General features: G+C 43.7%; 2 protein-coding genes across 3 annotated transcripts in view; one reads left to right on the top strand and one right to left on the bottom strand.

The window, feature by feature from the left end:
- The window catches only part of INSYN2A (inhibitory synaptic factor 2A), a 54,647-nt gene extending 37,723 nt beyond the window's left edge, over positions 1–16,924 (top strand). The window contains exon 3 of the mRNA XM_072629057.1: positions 16,741–16,924. Within this exon, the coding sequence (XP_072485158.1) occupies positions 16,741–16,924 (184 nt within the window). The remainder of the gene's footprint in view (positions 1–16,740) is intronic.
- DOCK1 (dedicator of cytokinesis 1) overlaps positions 1–18,368 on the bottom strand; it is a 582,086-nt gene that overhangs the window by 348,660 nt on the left and 215,058 nt on the right. The window lies entirely within an intron of this gene.

The raw sequence follows: 18,368 nt of genomic DNA, 5'->3' as shown, positions 1-18,368 counted from the left end.
TTGACAGCAGACTAGGCAAAGGGTAGTGCTTTGAGGGTATTAGGCCAAGTAGATTCCAGGTGCAGACTGGGCCAATGGTAGGACACACGAGCAAAGGGACATGGCCCCTTGCCCCTTCAGCAGTAAAAATCACTCTCCCTTGAGTCTACCTTCTTGAAATGTGGCCCACAGACCTGAAATTATTTTGACAAGGGTTATTTTCTATTTCTCTCTCTCTGTGATTACCCATCCAGAGAAGGACAAAGCCCACCTTGTGGGAATTTCACCCAGATCAGTGAAAGCTGAAAGTCCAACTCTAATATTTATATATTAACAGTGCCACATATAAAAGCAAAGAAAAAAGGCTCCTAATTTTCTGCAACAAATGTAAAAGAAGAAAATTAATGGATGTGTTTCCTCCCATCACATATTCAAGAATTACAATCTATTTCCCAAGTCTGAAGAGAGAAAAATCCCAAATTCCCAGTCCTCTGCAGTCAGATCAGCATTTTTCTACCCAACTCAAAAGAGATAATGCAGAAGGAGAAGCAGGTTCTGATAGTGCCCGATCAAGACAGAGACAAGAACTCCAATACTTCAGCCTAATGAAGTCTTATTGTGAGGAGAGGTAATTGCATTTGTATGCAGAAATTTTGCCAATTCGATCATGTCCAAAGCCCACTTGGAATAAAAGCTCGGCGGTCTTTGTCGTTCCCTGATTAGCTCTTAGAGGAAATGCCCTTTCCATTCCTGCTTAAATTACCATCACTTGTGCATATTAAGTTCGTTAACAACAGGAATCGATGGGGAAGAAATGAGCCTTTTGTCTCATAGTTTGCGTGTTGCTCTTAGGCAATTATTATGAATTATCCCAGAAAATGAACATAAAATAAGTCTCCTCATGGGTCAGGAAGGGCAGATATGGCTCAGTCTCTATTATTTGAATGATTTCAAAAGGCAGTCACTCACTCATTACTCAGGAAGAAAGAAGGAGAAAGCCAAACACAGAAGTCTCCTTGAAAATTACTTGCACCAGTACCTCCAAAGCTCTTCCTCCTCCCTGGGATCAGAAGCATCTGATTTCTGATTCTTAGCCTTCAGAGCTCGGTAAGATCTTTGGCAGCATATTAATTCCAATATCACCTCAACAGTAAACTGAAATTTGAGCATCAGGATATCTCCACTGGATCCATTGTTCAAGACACCACATAAAAGCCAAGTCAAGGGGCAAAAGCTGTATCTGCCTAGCGTGGGTGACTCCACAGCATTTTTAGGCTTATGGCAAAACTAAAGCCACATATGCTGATTTCTAACAGTTGGTGGTCATTAAATATTTAATTTCATGAGAAAATAAATGGAATTCATTTAAAAATAAATGTCAAATTGTTCTTAAGAGTTAAATATGGGGTTCATATTGCCACCACAAAACTTGGAATTGGAATAAATGAAATTCCTTTAGTCAAGGGAATCTCCAATATGGAAGTTATAACCACTAGAGATAATTGTTATTAACTTGGGCATGACCTAGGACCAAAGCCTGGAAAAGCCCAGAACATGGACCCACCAAGAGAGGCACGGACCGTCTGCCCACTTTAACCACTTTCAGTCAGAAATCTTTGGGACATAAATCAAACACCAATGAAAACATATCTTCACACCTAATAAGCTAGAAAATGTCTTCTACCAGCAGCCAATGGTTACCTCTCAAAGGTGAGTGCAGAGGATAGAGAAGGCGAGAATGTAAGCACACAAAGACAGCAGGGGCTGCAGGGCACACAGAACCACCACTGGACTGGGAACTCAGGAGGCAGGGGGTATGGTCCCAATTCTGTTATTTCACACCTTTTGGGTATCTGTGGCTGTCCTTTCTTCTCAGACAGGGCTGGCATCCACATATCTAAAATGAGGATTCGGGCCCAGCAAAGGCACAAACTCAAATTTTTAAGTTGTCACTTTGTTCCTAGTGCCTGACCCAATTTCTGACACAGTCCGTGCCTTATCAATGTCCACTGATTGATTGAAAAGCTCATAGATGCCCATTTGCAAATGACACTCCACTTCCATTTTTTTAATACAGTTTAATGTGACCTTGATTCTAAAGTCTACATAAAAGGTATCACTGTCCTGCCCCCTGCCCAGGTTAGCACACATCTGGAGGACTGCCTTGGGTTCTGAGCATCCTATTGTAGGAAAGGCAGAGACAAACTGTGGAAGAGTCAGAAGAGGTTATAGAGGATGGGGATGGGCTTTGGACCCCTGATGGAAGAGAAGCTGCTGATAGATCCAGGGATATTGTGTCCTCAGGAAGGACAGGAGGGATTACAAAGGTCTCTTTGACCCCAAAAGGCTCCACTGGGCTGCCTTCCTTGTTTGAGGTGATCAGACGACAGCTGGTGCGTCACTTGGCAGATACTACAGAGAGTTTTGGAATTTGAACAGATGATCCCTGCTGACAACCCTGCCAGCTCTGAAATGGTGCAAGTCAGTGATTATCTGCTCCAAGTTCCTAAACTGCAAAGAAAATTGAGGGTCCAAAGACCATAATAAAGATAATCTTAAGAATGCCATGGGAACTCTGAAGGAAAATGAATGAGTGTAAGAGTAATCCCTTGAGATCCATTACAATGTTACTGTTTTAGTGCTCTGGGTGAGCATCTGGGGAGATTACAGCCCCTTAGAATCAGAAGGGACAGGAAAGCCAACCACTCCCCTCCCAACCTCCAACCTTCGGGTGATAAACCTCTGTGTATTTGGGTAGGCTGGTCTACATTTGGAGTATTGTCAGTGAGGCAGGAGCTACCATTGGCAGACCTAATGGTCATTGGTATATTAAGTGGAGGCCTCAGAGGAGGTTTTGGGTGAAGGGTTATCATCGTCATCATTTCTGTTACCATTAGAAAGATAAGCTGCACAGTTTGGACTTGGAAGTCTCCTTTTCAGCCAGGTTGGCCTCATATTTCCTTACATGTAACAAACAGTCCATTCCCCCCACCTCAGGGAGGCATGGAATGCCCTCTTTCCTCAGCAGCACTTTCCAGAATTCTGATTTTTTCCAAGGCTCAGCTCAAGTATCACTTTATGGAAGTCTCCAACCCCTCCCTCAAACACTTTATATTTAGGGAAAGGGGCATATTTTCTGTATATACTTGTCTACATATATATGGACTCATTGATAGAAAATAAGATCTTAGAGCTGGGACTGTAATATTATGATCTCTGTGTCTCAAGTGCCTCGGGCACAGGAGAGGTTTAGTAAAGGTGAGCTGCTCTGAGGGTTCACTGATAATAATGATCTCAGAACACCTGACTTCAGGAAAGAGACCAAAGATCTTGAGCTCAGGTGCCATCTTGTCCAACTGTCTCATTTTACAGATGAGTAAATTGAATTTGCAAAAGACTAAGTATTTCAGCTATCTAGTGTCACATGGTAACAAGCAGCAGGCCTGGAATTTTAACCCAGGTCCTCAGACTCCCAAACCAGCCCACTTTCCATGGTATATTCATTAAGGCATTTCACATAAATGAATTTTCTGGACAAAAAATGCTGATTATTCGGTTTGACCATATTCTCAGTCATCACCCTTGACCTTTCCTATGGCATTTGTTCCCTTTAACTTCCTTCTTTCCTTGACTTATGTAGCACTGAACTTTCCCAATTGTTCTCCTGCCTCAGTCCCCCTCACTGGTTTCTTGCCCCCTTCAGTTCTCCTGGGTGTGACCTTCCAAAGCACCATCCTTGGTCCTCATTTCATTTTCACACATAGCCTCCCTCCCTTGTTGATCTCCTCCACGGTTTCACCAGTCCCTAGTGGCCATCTCTAGCCCCAACTCTCCCCTGTCTACCAGTCCTACAGCTCCAACTGCCAGTTCCATGGCCACTTGAAGCATTCCCCATGGAAACCCTAAATTCCACATGCCCTCAAACCCTCTAACCCAGCTGGCTCCCTCCTGCTCAGGAACCATTCTATTAATACCACCACCATCCTCCCAATTCCCTGACTCAAGCCTCCAGAGTCATCCTGGGCTGCCCACACACCTTCCTTCCCATTACCTATCAGTCCTAACAATTCTACGTTGACAGCATGGCTGTCATGCACATCCCCCTTCCCAATCTATCGATGCCTGCTCTGTTCTAGGCCTCATGACTTGTCCTCCCCATCCACAATCCATTCTTTGTGTAGCTTGCTGCCAAAATCAACTTCCAAAGGCACACATCTGGCCACACCATTCAACTTCTCAAAAGTGTCTGCTTCTGCTCTGACTACAAGAAGATATAAAAGTTCCTTAGCCTGGCATTCCAGGTCCTCCCTAATCTGCTGCTTGCCAATATTTCTGATCTTATTAACATAACTCATCTTCATTATTCTTTAGTTCTGGCCAAACCGAGGTGTCCTACTCCCTTATGTCATGCTTCTCTCAACACTATAACTGGTCCTGCCCTGAACCTGAAACCTTCTCCCACATCCTCCCTTTTCTTTCAAGGTCCAACCAAGGTGCCAGACAATGCATATGAAACTCCCTCTCTTCTGTCCAGCTAGAAATGACTCTTCTCAAAATGAGTCTTGTGTATCATTTCCTGATCACTCTCATGCACTAAATAATCTGGTTTGCACAACATTTTTGTTCATATAGCAGTGTTCCCAATAGGATGATAGATCTGGGATGGAAGCAACCTCAGAGGCAATCTAGTCCAACCCCCTCATTTTAAAAATGGGAAAACTGAGGCCCAGAAAGGTTAAGTGACTAGCCCAGTGTCACGCCAGTAAGCATCAAAGGTGAGATTGGAAGCCCCTGTACTCTGCTAACTGTGAACTCCTAGAGGACCAATGCATAAGGAGACTCAGGTGCAAACTCTGCCTTGCTGGCAAGCCATGGAACTCTGTCAGGTGACGATAATATCATCTATAAAATGGGAATAATGCTTTGATTAGCTCCCTCTCAGGGTTGCTAAGAGGAAAAGGCAATGGAAAGCTTAATTTATTCACAGGAGAGAACAACATGATATATAGATGTGAGAGGGTTTCATAGAATTCAGGCTCTACACTGAGAGAGACCCCGGAGGCTACTTGGTCTGACTTATTTTACAGATGAGGAAACTGAGGCAGACAGCTACTAGGTAGACATGCCCAGGGTCTCATATCTAATAAGTATCTAAGGCAGGATTTGAACTCAAGTTTTCCTGAACCCAGTACAGGGCTCTATCCCTTGTACCACCTGGCTGCTGCCTCTATTTGTCTCCCGGCTGACTCAGATTGGGCTTTGGCTTGAGGAGGGGTCATGGTCTGAACCATGTGCCCTCAAGCAGAACCCCACACCTGGCACATGATACTAACTTCATAAACATTCATTACCCTGAAGGCTTTTTTTACTTTTATTAACATTGAAGCATCTTCAAGGGGTATTGTAGAAAAATGTATCCTGAAACAAAGCATGAAGCATGGCTTAACTTTGGCTTGATGATTCAGTGCCCCTGTGGGGACATCCTTTATTCCACTGTCAAAAGCAGCACAGCCTTCCTTCCCTCGCTTCCTCTTCCAGCCTCTCCCTTTGATGGGAGCTGCCTCCTCTCCCTGCTGTGGGCAGGTCCCTCATTCAAGCTAGCAGTCACCCCATCCACCATCATCTGTGATCATCTAATTGGCTGTGAGCAGGAAACTGGATAAAAGAGCATGTTAAGAATTCACTGTACAGTGAGAGTAAATGAATGATGACTGAGAGCCTGGGGGCCCTGGCTGCAGGAAGTTAAGGGGCAAACCTTAGAGGTGGGAGGAACAAATATGGAAACTGAGGTTCAGTGAGGTAAAGGAATTGGCTTCTCTAAGTTAACACCAGTAGTTAGGAGCAGAGTGAGCCTACGTTAGAAACTATGCCACTCACTCCTTGCCTGGGATGCTTTCGATTAATCTGGGTCATTCTGGATTAAGTAAGAGAACCAAGAGAAATCAAATGGGGGTGGGGGGGGGGTGGGGGGAGAAGGAAGAAAAAGCATTGATTTCAATCAAATTAGCTGAACACAGTCATTCTTCTTGGAACACAATTATTGAAAAATGTAAATGCAAATAACCCAAGTATGTAAATCCTCTGATGAGAAATAAGAAGAATTTTTTAGTCAGAGGCTGGAGAGAACAGAATTAGGGATGTTTTCCAAAGAGTGAGTAAAAGATGCGCCAAGACCATTTAACAGGGTTCAATTTATTTAATATGACCTTAGGTGTACATTTCAGTTGCAGCCCAACCCAAAGAACAGGGTGGCACTGACCTGTACCTGGGGCAAGGAGAAAAGAATGGTGCCAATACCCATTGGTAAAGGAATCCTGTACAGGTGGATAAGGAGAGAAGATCCTTGGATCAGAGTAATTCACTGACTAATGGATAATGAGTTAAATGTGAAAGAAATCTGGGAAGGCTCCCTGAAGGAGGGGTCAACTGAAGCCACCCTTGATGGAAAAGGAAAATATCAGCAGGTGAATAAGGGAAACGGCTTCAAGAGAAACAGCAAAGCCTATGTGAGGGAGGTAGTATGTTGAAGGCAGGGAACAGTTAACTGGTCAATTTTAGTACAAAATGGAGACCATCAAGGGGAAAAATGGGGCCAAGAGCCACAGAGAAAAAGACTAAGCATGGTGAATTGTATCCCAAAGTCTATGGGAAGAGGCTGGAAGCTTCTCAGATGTTATATGCTCAGTTCTTGTATTTGGAAGATTATTTTGGCAGGTGCTGGATGGATGGATGGATGGATGGATGGATGGATGGATGGATGGATGGATGGATGGATGAACCGATGGATGGATGAACCGATGGATGGATGGATGAACCAATGGATGGATGGATGGATGGATGGATAGATGGATGGATGGATGGATGGATAAATGGATAGATGGATTGAAAAAGACTGACTACAGTGAGAACACTTAAGAGTCAAGTCTGTTATAATAGTGTGTGCAGGAGGTGAAAAGGAACTGGGCTCATGGGGAATTTAAAGAATGAGGAGCCTTGAAAGGACATGGAATCTGGTGGCCAAATCAATGACCTTGGCATCTGCTTGGGTCTGGGGGAAGAAAAAGGGGGGAGTCTGGCTGAGGGAACTTGGCAAGGATGAGGGCATCCATTTCTTTGGTAAAACTCATTAACACCAATGAAAACACTACATCCATTACTGTGTTTTACCATAAAATGAGGCAATGTTGAAAGCATTCAGAAAGGAGTTGTGAGCAAACACTCTAACAAAAAATAAATAAGTAAAAGGAATGAGAACTCTCCAGATAGGGAAGAGAAGACAAAGGCCTTGCAATTGTCTGGTTTGGAAAGGAAGTGGGACTTTGGTTTGATGGAAGAGTCAGAATAGGAAACCATGGCCTTGGACAAGGTTAGATAAACTATGTTTAGTTAAACCTCAGAGGTAAATATTCTGACAAATTTCTATCCCTACAGCTCATTAATTTTCTAAGCAATGATGCCAAAAGATCACATTTCGGTAAAGATCTTCACAGTTTACAGAGCTCTGTACAGTTTACCCAGCGTTTTCCTCTCTATGGCCCAGACCCTACGAGCGTTATTAGGGATAATACACACACCAGCTAATCACAGCTAAGAGCACCTAGGTCCCTGTCATTTGCCAAGTAAATGGATGAAAGAGGAGCCTGAAATCCAGTGTTCTTATGACTCCAGCTTCTACCCATTTGATTCCCTACCCTATGTCACCTCTCCAAAATGAGAGGAAATAAGTTTGGAGATTTCCTTTGCAGATTAAGATCCTATCAGATTCTCTGCCCTCCTCACTGTTGAGAGTCCTGGTTCATTGTAAATTACCTGGCCTTTGCCAGAACTTTAGATAGAAAATTCTATTTACTTCTCCCACCCAGCCTGCCAGATTGACAGTCTGAGTCCTATCATCATCTCTACTTTACGAAAGGGGAAAGTGAGACTGAGATAATGAATCAAGTACTTAACTAAATCAACTAAGGGAGAGAAAGGAAAAGCATCAGTGGTCCCAGGCTTCAAGTCTAGCAACAGAGACAAGGGTTCAACAGAAACATCCACGGTACCCACAAGGCAGATACAAGGACATCTTCAAGGGAGGAAAGCACTAGGAGCTGGGGAGGGGGAGGGAGCAAGGAGAAGAAATACTCATGGTCTCCTTCAGAAGCCAAGTGCAATCACTTGGCCAAAGTCACACAAAGAGGGAAGGGCTAAATCAGAGTTGGAATCTAGGTCTTTTGGCCGCCAATCCATGAAACAGGAGATGTTTCTTCCATTTAAAAAAGCGGTGAAAATACAAGAGGAAATCTGAACTGTATCTCAGTGGGGCTGTCACTCTGCAAATATGGCATGTCCTTCTGTAGCTGAGGCCACCAAGGCAAAAGCACAGGGGAAGTCTGCCTGGATCAAACCAAGGGAGACTCATCTGTATTTTTTCAAGCTGTGATCTATGACAAAGAATACAGAAATGAATGATTGACCCCTACATCCTCCCCTGCCCTGATCCTATGCACTAAGATGACATGCTATGGAAGACTTGGAAGGAAAATGCACCAGACCAATGAAGGGGCAGCCTCCAAGTTTCCTTTCTACCCCTGCCCACACCTGTTTGGAATCAGATGCAATATGGAAGAGTGGAGTATGGCCATGTAACCTCTGTGGTCTAGCCTTACGAAACAAGGATTTTCCTAGAGCTTTGAATTCAGAATGCAAACATGGCCCATCTGTGTCTGACGCCATGGGATAAACCCTCTGGCTGGAATTATACTAAGAATGTCATTCCAACAATATGATACAACAGTGTAAGCTGTTAAAAGTAGAAATGAATTTATCCAGGAAAGGGGGAAAAAGAGTCTCATTCTAGGCCCCTGTGGTCATTGGCACGGTGCTAGGGTGGGAGGAAAGACTTACAGGAAATGGAGTTTCCTGTTCATATCAATAAATTGGAATGTTGTAAAGGTTTTAATATTTAAAGTGACTTCAGAACCCATTGAGTATACTCCACTCATTTTACAAAATGAGAAACTAAGGACTATAGAGGTCACAAAGACTATAAGTATCACAGGTGGGAGTTGGACCAAGTCCTCAGTACCCAGGACCAGTGTCCACTCATTCCCAATGAGTTAAGTGAAGCCCACAGAGGTGAGGTGAAAAGAACAAGACTGTGGAGTAAGAAAGTCCAAAGTCAAAGCCTAATTCTGTTGGTTCACTCCAGGAATGACCTTGGGTGGGGAATAAATGACCTAGAAGACTCCTCACTCTAAGTCAAGATCATGAAGGCCCTTTCCAGCTATTACTAGTATGCTTACCCCTGAAACTAAAGCAGCAGCAGGAAAAGGGGTGTGCACAACCTGAAGAGGGAAAGCCTAAGGTTAGAGGGAGAGGCTACCAACATCCCCCACCATGTATCCGGGGCAGCCACTTTACCACACCCCTGACAAGGTCCCTTTGAGCAGGCAATACATCAGTGCTTAAACAGTCTCCTGCATGCCTGGGCCAGGGGAGCCTTTGGAGAAGGCCCAACCCCCTGTTCTTCTGGGTACGACAACCTGGGTAAGTCTATTTGGTTTCGATGCTTATCAGAAGTGGCTCTAAGTTGTTTCCGTTTCTCTGAGTGCTTTTCCATGATTTCAGCTCTGCTCCACATTTCCATGTTGTCTCTTCCCAGGCTTGATTGGCAGAGGCAAGAGAAGTATACAGATTTGTCCTTTCCCACCTGGTTTTACCAACCCCATAAGGAGCATTCTCCACCTTAAAGAGAAAATGCTAATAGAAGTCATGAAATGTGACCTGTGAATTCCAACTCCACCACTATGGCTCTCTCACAGGGAGGCTAATCTCATCCAGGAGGCCAGAGTTTCCTTCTTTTACCATTTACCCATTAAGACTATAGGATCTCTAGTGTCCATGAGCAACAGAGCCAGGCCAAACTATTAACTCTCTGGCTCTTCCATTGCTTGCCAGCTGTTTCCAACTCTAATGAGTGAGTTGAGTACAAGGCTTCATGGACCCCAAGGGATTCACTGGCAGGAAGCAAGGTATCATGGAAATTCATGTTATTTGTAATTAATGCTTTTTGAATCCACCCTAGTAGGCCTTTCCCATTTCAGGAGAAGGGAGGGCACAGCCACATGTGCTGGGACCCAATGTTTGCTGGCATGATATTCAAGCCTCTTCTAAAACTGAACTTTTTTACTCCATGCCACACTGCAATGAGAAACAGAGTGAGGACATGGGAAAGAATCTGTCTTTCCAGATCAAGTCCACAGATTTTGTTCACAAAGCCTCCCCTTAGACTCTTCCATGATTACATGGTTCTAGAGTGTGATTAATTACTTAATAACAGGTTGCTTAGTGGAAAGGCAATAATTACAGGTCCCCAAATTGCACTAAGACAGGAAATCCAAGCTCTTGGTTGTGCTAATTCTAGACTAACTGAATGACACTAAAATGGGCACAAATTTCAAGGGTATGTACATGTTATCCATTGGTCCAAGGAACATTCTGCAAATGTTAATTTTTTTTTCAACAGTATCATCTTAAGTGATATACATCATCACTAGTTCAAGGGAAAAATTTAACTGACTGGAACATCCCAAATGCAGAATTCTTGTCTCTATGGAGTCTGTCACTTCTCACAGAGTCCAATCTGCTCCTGGACCAGAACCCCTTCTGCAGCATTCCAAACAAGGGGCACCCAGCCTTTGCTGGAACATCTCCAAGAAGGGGAAGCCCACTTCCACGGCCCTTCCAGAGATAGCCAATTTCATTTTGAGATCGCTCTAACTAGTAAACAGCAAGCATTTATTAAGCACCTACTGTACTCCGGGCAACGCAATGAGGGACAGGGATGCAAAGACAAGCAAAGCAGTCTTTACCGTCAAGCAGCTTACAATCTAGCGAGAAAGACATTGTGTATGTGTATATATATGTGCTTTCATACAAAGTATAGGCAAGGTAACATTGGAAGGAAAAAACAGTTGAAGCTAGGGAAAGGAAGAACCATTGGGTGTTTGGAGGGGAGGAACTTATGGAAAGACAAGAAAGCAAGGAACAGGCAGTTGTGAAGAGGTGTAGCATCCAAAGAGAGTTTCCATTTGATCTTGAAGATAATAGGGAGCCATTGGAGTTACCAGGGAAGGATGTAGACAGACAAGAGGCAGAGAATGTAATTAGGAGTCAGCTGTAAAGGTCTAAGTGAGAGCAGCTGGGACAAGGTGAATGTTGTAAAGATGGAAAAAGAGGCATGGCAGCTGATTTGATATGACAGAGGAGAGGGAGAGGTGATGAATGATGATGCCCAGGCTGTGAGACAGGCTGATGAGGAGGACAGCGGTGCCCTTGATGATGACAGAGAAGTTTGAGAAAAAAGAAAATCAGTGAGTTCTGTTTGAACCTGTTGTCTCTGAGATGCCAACAGAGTGCTCAGTCTGAAATATCCAACAGGCAGTTCGTGAAGCAAGAGTGGAGCTCAGAAGAAAGATGTGAGCTGTCTCTATAGATCTATGAGTCATCCATATAGACATATAGAGATGATCACTGAACAAAGCAAGAGAATGTAGAGATGAGAGGGAGGGAGGGAGGGAAGGAAGAAGAGTGGGAGAGACAGAGACAGATGAACACAGAGAGAGAGACACACAGAGGGAGGGAGAGGAAGAGAGGGAGAGGAAGGGAAGAGACAGAAAAAGACTGTGTGTGCCAGGTCCTCAAGGATCTTATATTGTAATGGGAAAGGGTAACACATAAAGAAGAGTTCAGGAGGTGGAAGAAAAATGGTAAGGGGGAGGGGGAGAAGCAGATGCCAGTCAGTCAATCATCACTCAATAAACATTATTATGTACCTGCTATGTGATGGTCACTATGCTAAGTCCAAAGAGCGGAGTAGAGTCCAGAGGAAAATGGAGAGTAGAGCAAAGTAGGGCTTCTCCAGTAATGGTGGCCTAGTAGGGCAAACACCAATCTGGATGGCAGAGTCAGAGGAGGCAGAGAGATTCCCAGCAGGACAGGGCATTAAGGGATACTCACTGGGAATAGGAAGGGTGTGCATAACCATTCACCAAAGGAAGCTGAGGAGTGGCCAGAGAGGTCAGAGGAGAATCACAAAGGGGAAATGTCTTGAAAATGGACAGAGGAGCAAGCACCCAAGAGGAGAAGGTGGTCAGCAGTGTGAAAGGCTAGAGAGGGTCAAGAAGATTGAGGATTTTTTTTCAACAGGAACATAGTTGAGAAGAAGAAAAGAGCTACAGGACAACACCTCAGGGAATGAAGACTTGCTTGTTTTGGGATGGAGAAGAGTTGGGCAAGTGTGAAGGCAGCTAGGAAGGCATTCCAAGATAACTGGAAAAGGCTGAAGCTAAGAGACAGTGGGGATGAGAGGGAAATCTGCTGTGCCCCCCAGCCTATGTTCTCGTCTGAAATGAACAGCACATTCACCCATAACCAGAGGAAAAAAATATAGGAAGTTAATATCGGATTGTTTCAGAGGAGGGGGAATGAGCATGTGGTGGGATGTAAAGCTAGAGCTGAATGTTCCTTAATCTGATACTAAAAATGCAAGATGGCGACCACAATGGTCAAGGGTCTGGAAATCATCATGCCTTAGGAGAAGCAGTTCAAAGAACTGGATATGTTTAAACTAAAGTAAGGGAGATTCCTGGGGGCATGCTCACTGGCTTTCAGGCACTTGCAGAGGGCTCAGGGAAAGGAGGGACGAGATCTATCCTGTTTGGCCCAGGGCAGCGAGGGAGTGGGCTGCCCCAAGCTAAAGGTCTTCAACAAAGGATAGTACAGGGAATTCTGGTTTAGCCACTGGTTAATCTTGATGTTCTCTCAAGATGAGCTATTATTCTAAACTCTTTAAATCTAGCCACTTGTAACTTCAGAATGACCATAACAGCCTTGAAAGGACCTCTCAGATGACTTCCAGAGCAAGTTAGGTCAGAACAAGCAGCCCACCCATTCCCCGTTCCACCCTTAAGGGCCAAGGTAAACAAGCTAATTCAGCTTTCACGTGACAGCTTGGCTGTACTTGAACAAGAGGGCACATACATTCAAGGCTTCTCTTCTTCAAGCTAAACAAGCCCTGTTCCTTCCATTGATCCTCAAGTGGTATGGATCTCATAGCACATAAAAGAAGGGAAGAAATAATGAGCCCTAATCACCAAAATGGAGTCTATAAGAGAGCCCTCCAGTGGTCCTCCAGGCTATTGGGAAAGTCCCGTCTCTACCACTTCTTCCAAGTGTTTGACTGGAAGATGAAAGTGCACATCATATCTGAGTTATCATAAATTCTTAATTAGGAGAATATGAACTAATGAGCTTTTGCTTCACATGAATTTGACTTTAGCTAATGGAAGTCCTTGGGAAGTTTGGAGATTTGTTTATTAACATTTCTTGATTTAGGAACCCAGATAGGTTCCCTGTTCTCAGAGAGAGAAGCACAGGGGCAAATAGGGTTTCTTGTTTTCTTCCTCTTCATGACACCCCAAACCATGCAGACTATTCCTTACAGCTCACACTATATGCATATGTCAACACAATTTGGACAGACTGAGTCAATACATTGATTTGGCCAATCTACCTCTGAGTTACGAGGGAACATTCGGTTAGGGGTGAGAGTCATCAGGAAGTGACAGCAATTTAGGGAGAAAAGGAAAGTGTGAATTTTTAAGAAGTTAATGATGCCACATAAAAATGAAGAGAACTCATGCAGAAATCCTGACCATATAGAATAACAATGACCTCCCCAAAAGCAGGTAAGTCCATAGCTCTTTAAGGTTGCTAGGGCACATTCTTCAAGTCGGTTATAAGAAAGAAGTAGGTTAAGGTAAATATTCTTATCCCCATTTTAAAGATGAACAAACTGAGCACAAATAGATTTCCTCATTGTCTCTTGGGTAGAGGGAATTTACTGAGATCACCTGTTGTGTAGGTTTGGTTAGCTGTTTTCTCTAAAAAGGACTCAGAACATTATCAAGGCTAGTTTGACTCAGGAGACTGAATCTCCAGTCTTCGATAACAATTTCTGGCTATGTGAGGGTTTGTGTTTTGTTTTAAAAAGAATATGAGGCACTCCAGCCCCGCCAACGATGCTTGGCTGTTGGACCACCATGGAACAGCTCAGGGGAAGGGGATGTATGCTCAGAGAAATTCATTTGCACGATTCTTGCTGAGTCATCTTGTTGAATATCCTTCTCAAATCTTGGCTAAGTCATGCTCCTTCTCTTGCTGTTTTAAACTACGTAGAAGTGTCTCATTTTCTGTCAATATCAAACTTAAACCACCAGGAGAACAGCCTGAGTCAAGTCAGCCCCCAGTAGTAACAACCACAACGTCTGAAGCAGCATCCCACTCCCTCCAGGTCTCCTGATGCTGAGTCTCTGGTTCTTTCTACTACGTCACGCAGCCGTGAAAATAGAAAGGGGGCTGGAGGTAGGGGAGGGAGGTAAGAGGAAAAAATAAACAGGACAACAGTTTTAGACTGTTTCCTGGTGGATTGTGACATGTGATAATGTAGATGCTTATAAAAATCTTGGTGTGATCCAGCAGCGCTTAGAGTCAGCAAGCACGTCATTCCACCAGAGGAGGTAAAGGCAAAGAATTTTCCCAGCCCACTGGTTCAGACTTGATTCAGCCTGGGGGCACGTTCCAGGAGCAGTTTTATGATTTTTTTAAACTAAGTTCTTTGGGTCCTCTAAAGAAGACAAGCAGAGACAGTGACATCCTCCCTGTAAGGTCGATGTCTTCCATCATCATTGCTCAGAAACATCACAGCAAATAAGGAGGAGCTGGAGAAGCTGGGCATCACCTTTGACTCCAAAGGGCATGTGAAAATGGAGCTCTCGCAGGTCTAGGTCACCACTACCCCCTACTTGTCCAAAGCAGAGGACCCCAAGACAGGGGAGCCTAGCTTATTTGTTGCGACTAGATAGGCTTCCATTGGCCTGCATGTGCTTCAGGTAATCACAATGGCAGCTGATTTCTGTGGGGAGAGCATCCCTGTTTAAAACACACTTTACATAGAGTCAAATGGGGTGAGTAAGTCAATCATGATGATCACAACGCACAAGTCCCTCCAGAGCCTTTCTCAGAAGGCTCGTGGAAGGGACAGACAGTGCAGCTGAATTCAATAAGGATCATTTCAAAGCCCTGTCAAGTGCCAGGCGCTGTGTTATACTCAGAGGACACAAAAAAGTCACTCCCTGCTCTCTAGGAACTGATATTCTGTTGCATGGGGTGGGAGGGATGACAAACATCTGCACAGAGAAATGAATACAAAGTATCTGCCAAGTCATCTCAATTTGTTTTATGAAGGGGAAAGACCTAACAGGTATCTGTGAAGTGACTAATATATGCTAGATACAGTGTACAGTGATAGAGATACAGAGACAAAAAGAACAATGCCCCTGACCTCAAAGAACTTACAGTCCAATGGAGGAAACAGCAAAGATGAAACTTGCAAAATACAAGGTAAATATAAGCACATCTGCTCTGTGGGATGCATAATGTTAAGCAGTGCAAATACAGACACAAAGAAGGAAACAATCCTTCCTCACACGGAGATCCCATTCTAACCACAAAGAAAGGGTCTGGGGAGGGAGAAAGGAGCAAAAGACGAAGGCTCCCAATCCTTGGGTTTCAGCTTTTCCTGCTGCAGTCCAGAGAAGGTGATATGGAAATAATGCCATGAGCATAATGTGGGGATGGGGACTGGGAGGGGGAGAGATTTTTTTTTGGGGGGGAAACTGACCATTTAAAAGCAATGGTCGGTAATGTGTCACAGTCATCACGACATTGTTTCTCTATCATGACAAGAGGATACTTCAAAGAGAGAGGGTCATTTCACCTAATTACTAGACCAGGACATCTGGCTCTAGCCCATCTATGTTTAGGAATCAGATATTAAGAGTACATTGTGATTCATTTCCATCACAGGGCTGGTGAGATGGTGCCATGATGATGATAAGTGCTTTCTTATTATGCAGCTGACATTTTCTAATTTGGTTCCCATACGGGGGTCAAAGGAGCCCCTTTGAAGGGCAATGGGTGTGGGAGAAAGAATGCTGGGCTAAGGAGATAACTTGATTTGCCTCCCTCTTGTGACCCATGGCTGCTGCATGTTCGGGACCTGAGCAACATAGCTCTTTCATTTTTCCATGGAGAAAAGGATACCTGGTCAGAGGGTTGTCAGGAGGCCCAAGTGAGATAACAAGTGGAAAGTGTGGCACTGGATATGTTAGCTATTCTTAAGCTACTTTCCCTAAACAGCATCCAGATCTTTCAAGGACTTGCTTTTTGCTGTCTCCTTTTACTCCAATTATTAAGAGTTTTGTATTCCAAAAGTGTGTGTGTGTGTGTGTGTGTGTGTGTGTGTGTGTGTTGTATATGTTTTATGTGAGTATGGATGAGTTTGCATACGTGCCTGTGAATGTGTTTGTGTAAGTGTGGGGGTAGGGGGAGGGAATCACGTTCTTTCATTTACAGCTTAACTTTTTCCCCTTTACAAACCTATTTAATGCCTTAAAGAATGCCACACTGAGTTTACAAGGGTAAGAAATTAAAGCATATAGCAAATTAAGTTCCAGCCCAATGAAATGATTTCCCATGCACTTCTACAATGTTGGAGGCTAACCATAAAAATGTTTGAAAACACCTATTTTTGGAACCCAGCCAACAAATAATCCCTATTAACCTAAAAACCCTTCATGAGCTTGAGCTGTACTGACTAGTGTCTAGTGTAAACATGTCCCGGCACTCAATCTCTTCCTCTCTTTCGCTTTTTAGTGTGGAACTGGATTTTAAGCAGCAAGAAGATAAGCTCCAGCCAGTTCTGAGAAAACTTCATCCTATTGAGGAAACTCAGGTTGCACCCTTGCCTTATTCTCCGGAGACTTATTCCTCCGCTCCCAAGCAAAAATCCAAAACTGAATCCAAAAAGCATGGAAGATGGAGACTCTGGTTTCTTTAACAAAGCCACTGAATCTGGAGTCTAAAGGCCGCCATCTTGAAAACACACTGGAATCAAGTTCTCCCTTTCTTCAAAGGTTCCCAATCAATTGAACAGTGCTGTCGTTGGGGCAACATCCATCTCTCACCACGCTTACCAAAAAGGCCTTTTTACTTAACAGATAATGAAATGGAGGCAAGGGTTCACTTCAGCCCTTGCCCACTTATGTCTGCAGTTCACTGCTGTGTGATGGAAAATGGGAAATGAAACGTATGTGGTCAAAGATGACAGCTAAGTAAAACCCTTTCCCCCCGTTCCCTAGACCTGCTCAAGAAATGGTGGGCAGGCTGTCATTCTGTACACAGCAGAGAAACTTACACTTAGTGTCCAGCCTTTATTTTTCTGAAATACTAATAAGAAGAAAAAAGCAAGCCTTACGTTTGCAAGGGACTTCATTTTTACATTTAATTTTGCAAACAAGCAGGGGGTGAGTGCAATTTTCAGCACACAAAATTCTGGAGAAAGCACAATTTTTTTCAAGTGGTCGGAGACCATGAATACTCTCTAAAATGTGACTCTGTGTATATTTGCCTTCATGTGCTGTAGAGTTAAGCCAAGTGATCCCATCTCTGTGTCTCGTCAACACCTGTTTTGAGCATCTTCTTCATCTCCAGACTGACGACATGTTTACTGCTCATTTCCCAATTGGCAAGCAGCCACGAACCACCCAAAGTCAGGACATGCCTTTAATCACCGCAAGTTGACAGGGTCAAAGCTATGGGACACTAAGCTTTCTTAGAGCTCATTTTTAATCTTTTTGGTACCCAAAGGCCAAATAATCAATTCTGGCAAGAACCTGAAAACCACCTATTTAGAGACAGACAGTGAAGACCACGGTTACTGAGGCATCATGGGCATTCTGTTGCCTCGGCTGAAAATGTGTTTTTGTAGGCTCTCTTCAGATAGACAGACTGTATACCAATGTAAAAGCAGCCAGAGGTTTTATATTATTTGTTAAGCTTTGTAACAACTGTTGATGACCTGACTATCTCAAAGAGAAACACAGTGCATTTTAGCTTAGCAGCCTCAACGGACAGACATCATCGCCACTTAATCTAGTAGGAAGCTGTACTCACTGACATCCTTAGGAAAAGCTGTGAATCAAAAGTTTTTAGGTATTTTTTAAATAAACAAAGACACTTGGAATCCTTTCTTGGTTCCACATAACAATGGAAATCTTTATTTTTTCACTCATTCTTTGCACCTTTACAACTATCTTTTTATAATCACTAAATCCCCCAGGTGTCACTAACTCTTGTCTGTCAAACCTTCGCTTGTCATAGTAGGAACTAGAGATTCTCCTTTTTGTACAGAGAAATAATTGTGAACAGTGTGTTGATCACACAACTAATGCGTGTCCTTTCCAGATCCTAGCTCTGCCAGTTCATGGAGCTAAGCCAGGGCT

Source organism: Notamacropus eugenii, chromosome 1, assembly GCF_028372415.1.
Source record: "Notamacropus eugenii isolate mMacEug1 chromosome 1, mMacEug1.pri_v2, whole genome shotgun sequence".
Classification (NCBI taxonomy): Eukaryota; Metazoa; Chordata; class Mammalia; order Diprotodontia; family Macropodidae; genus Notamacropus; species Notamacropus eugenii.
The sequence above is the reverse complement of the archived record's forward strand: the minus strand, read 5'-3'. Positions and strand labels throughout refer to the sequence as shown.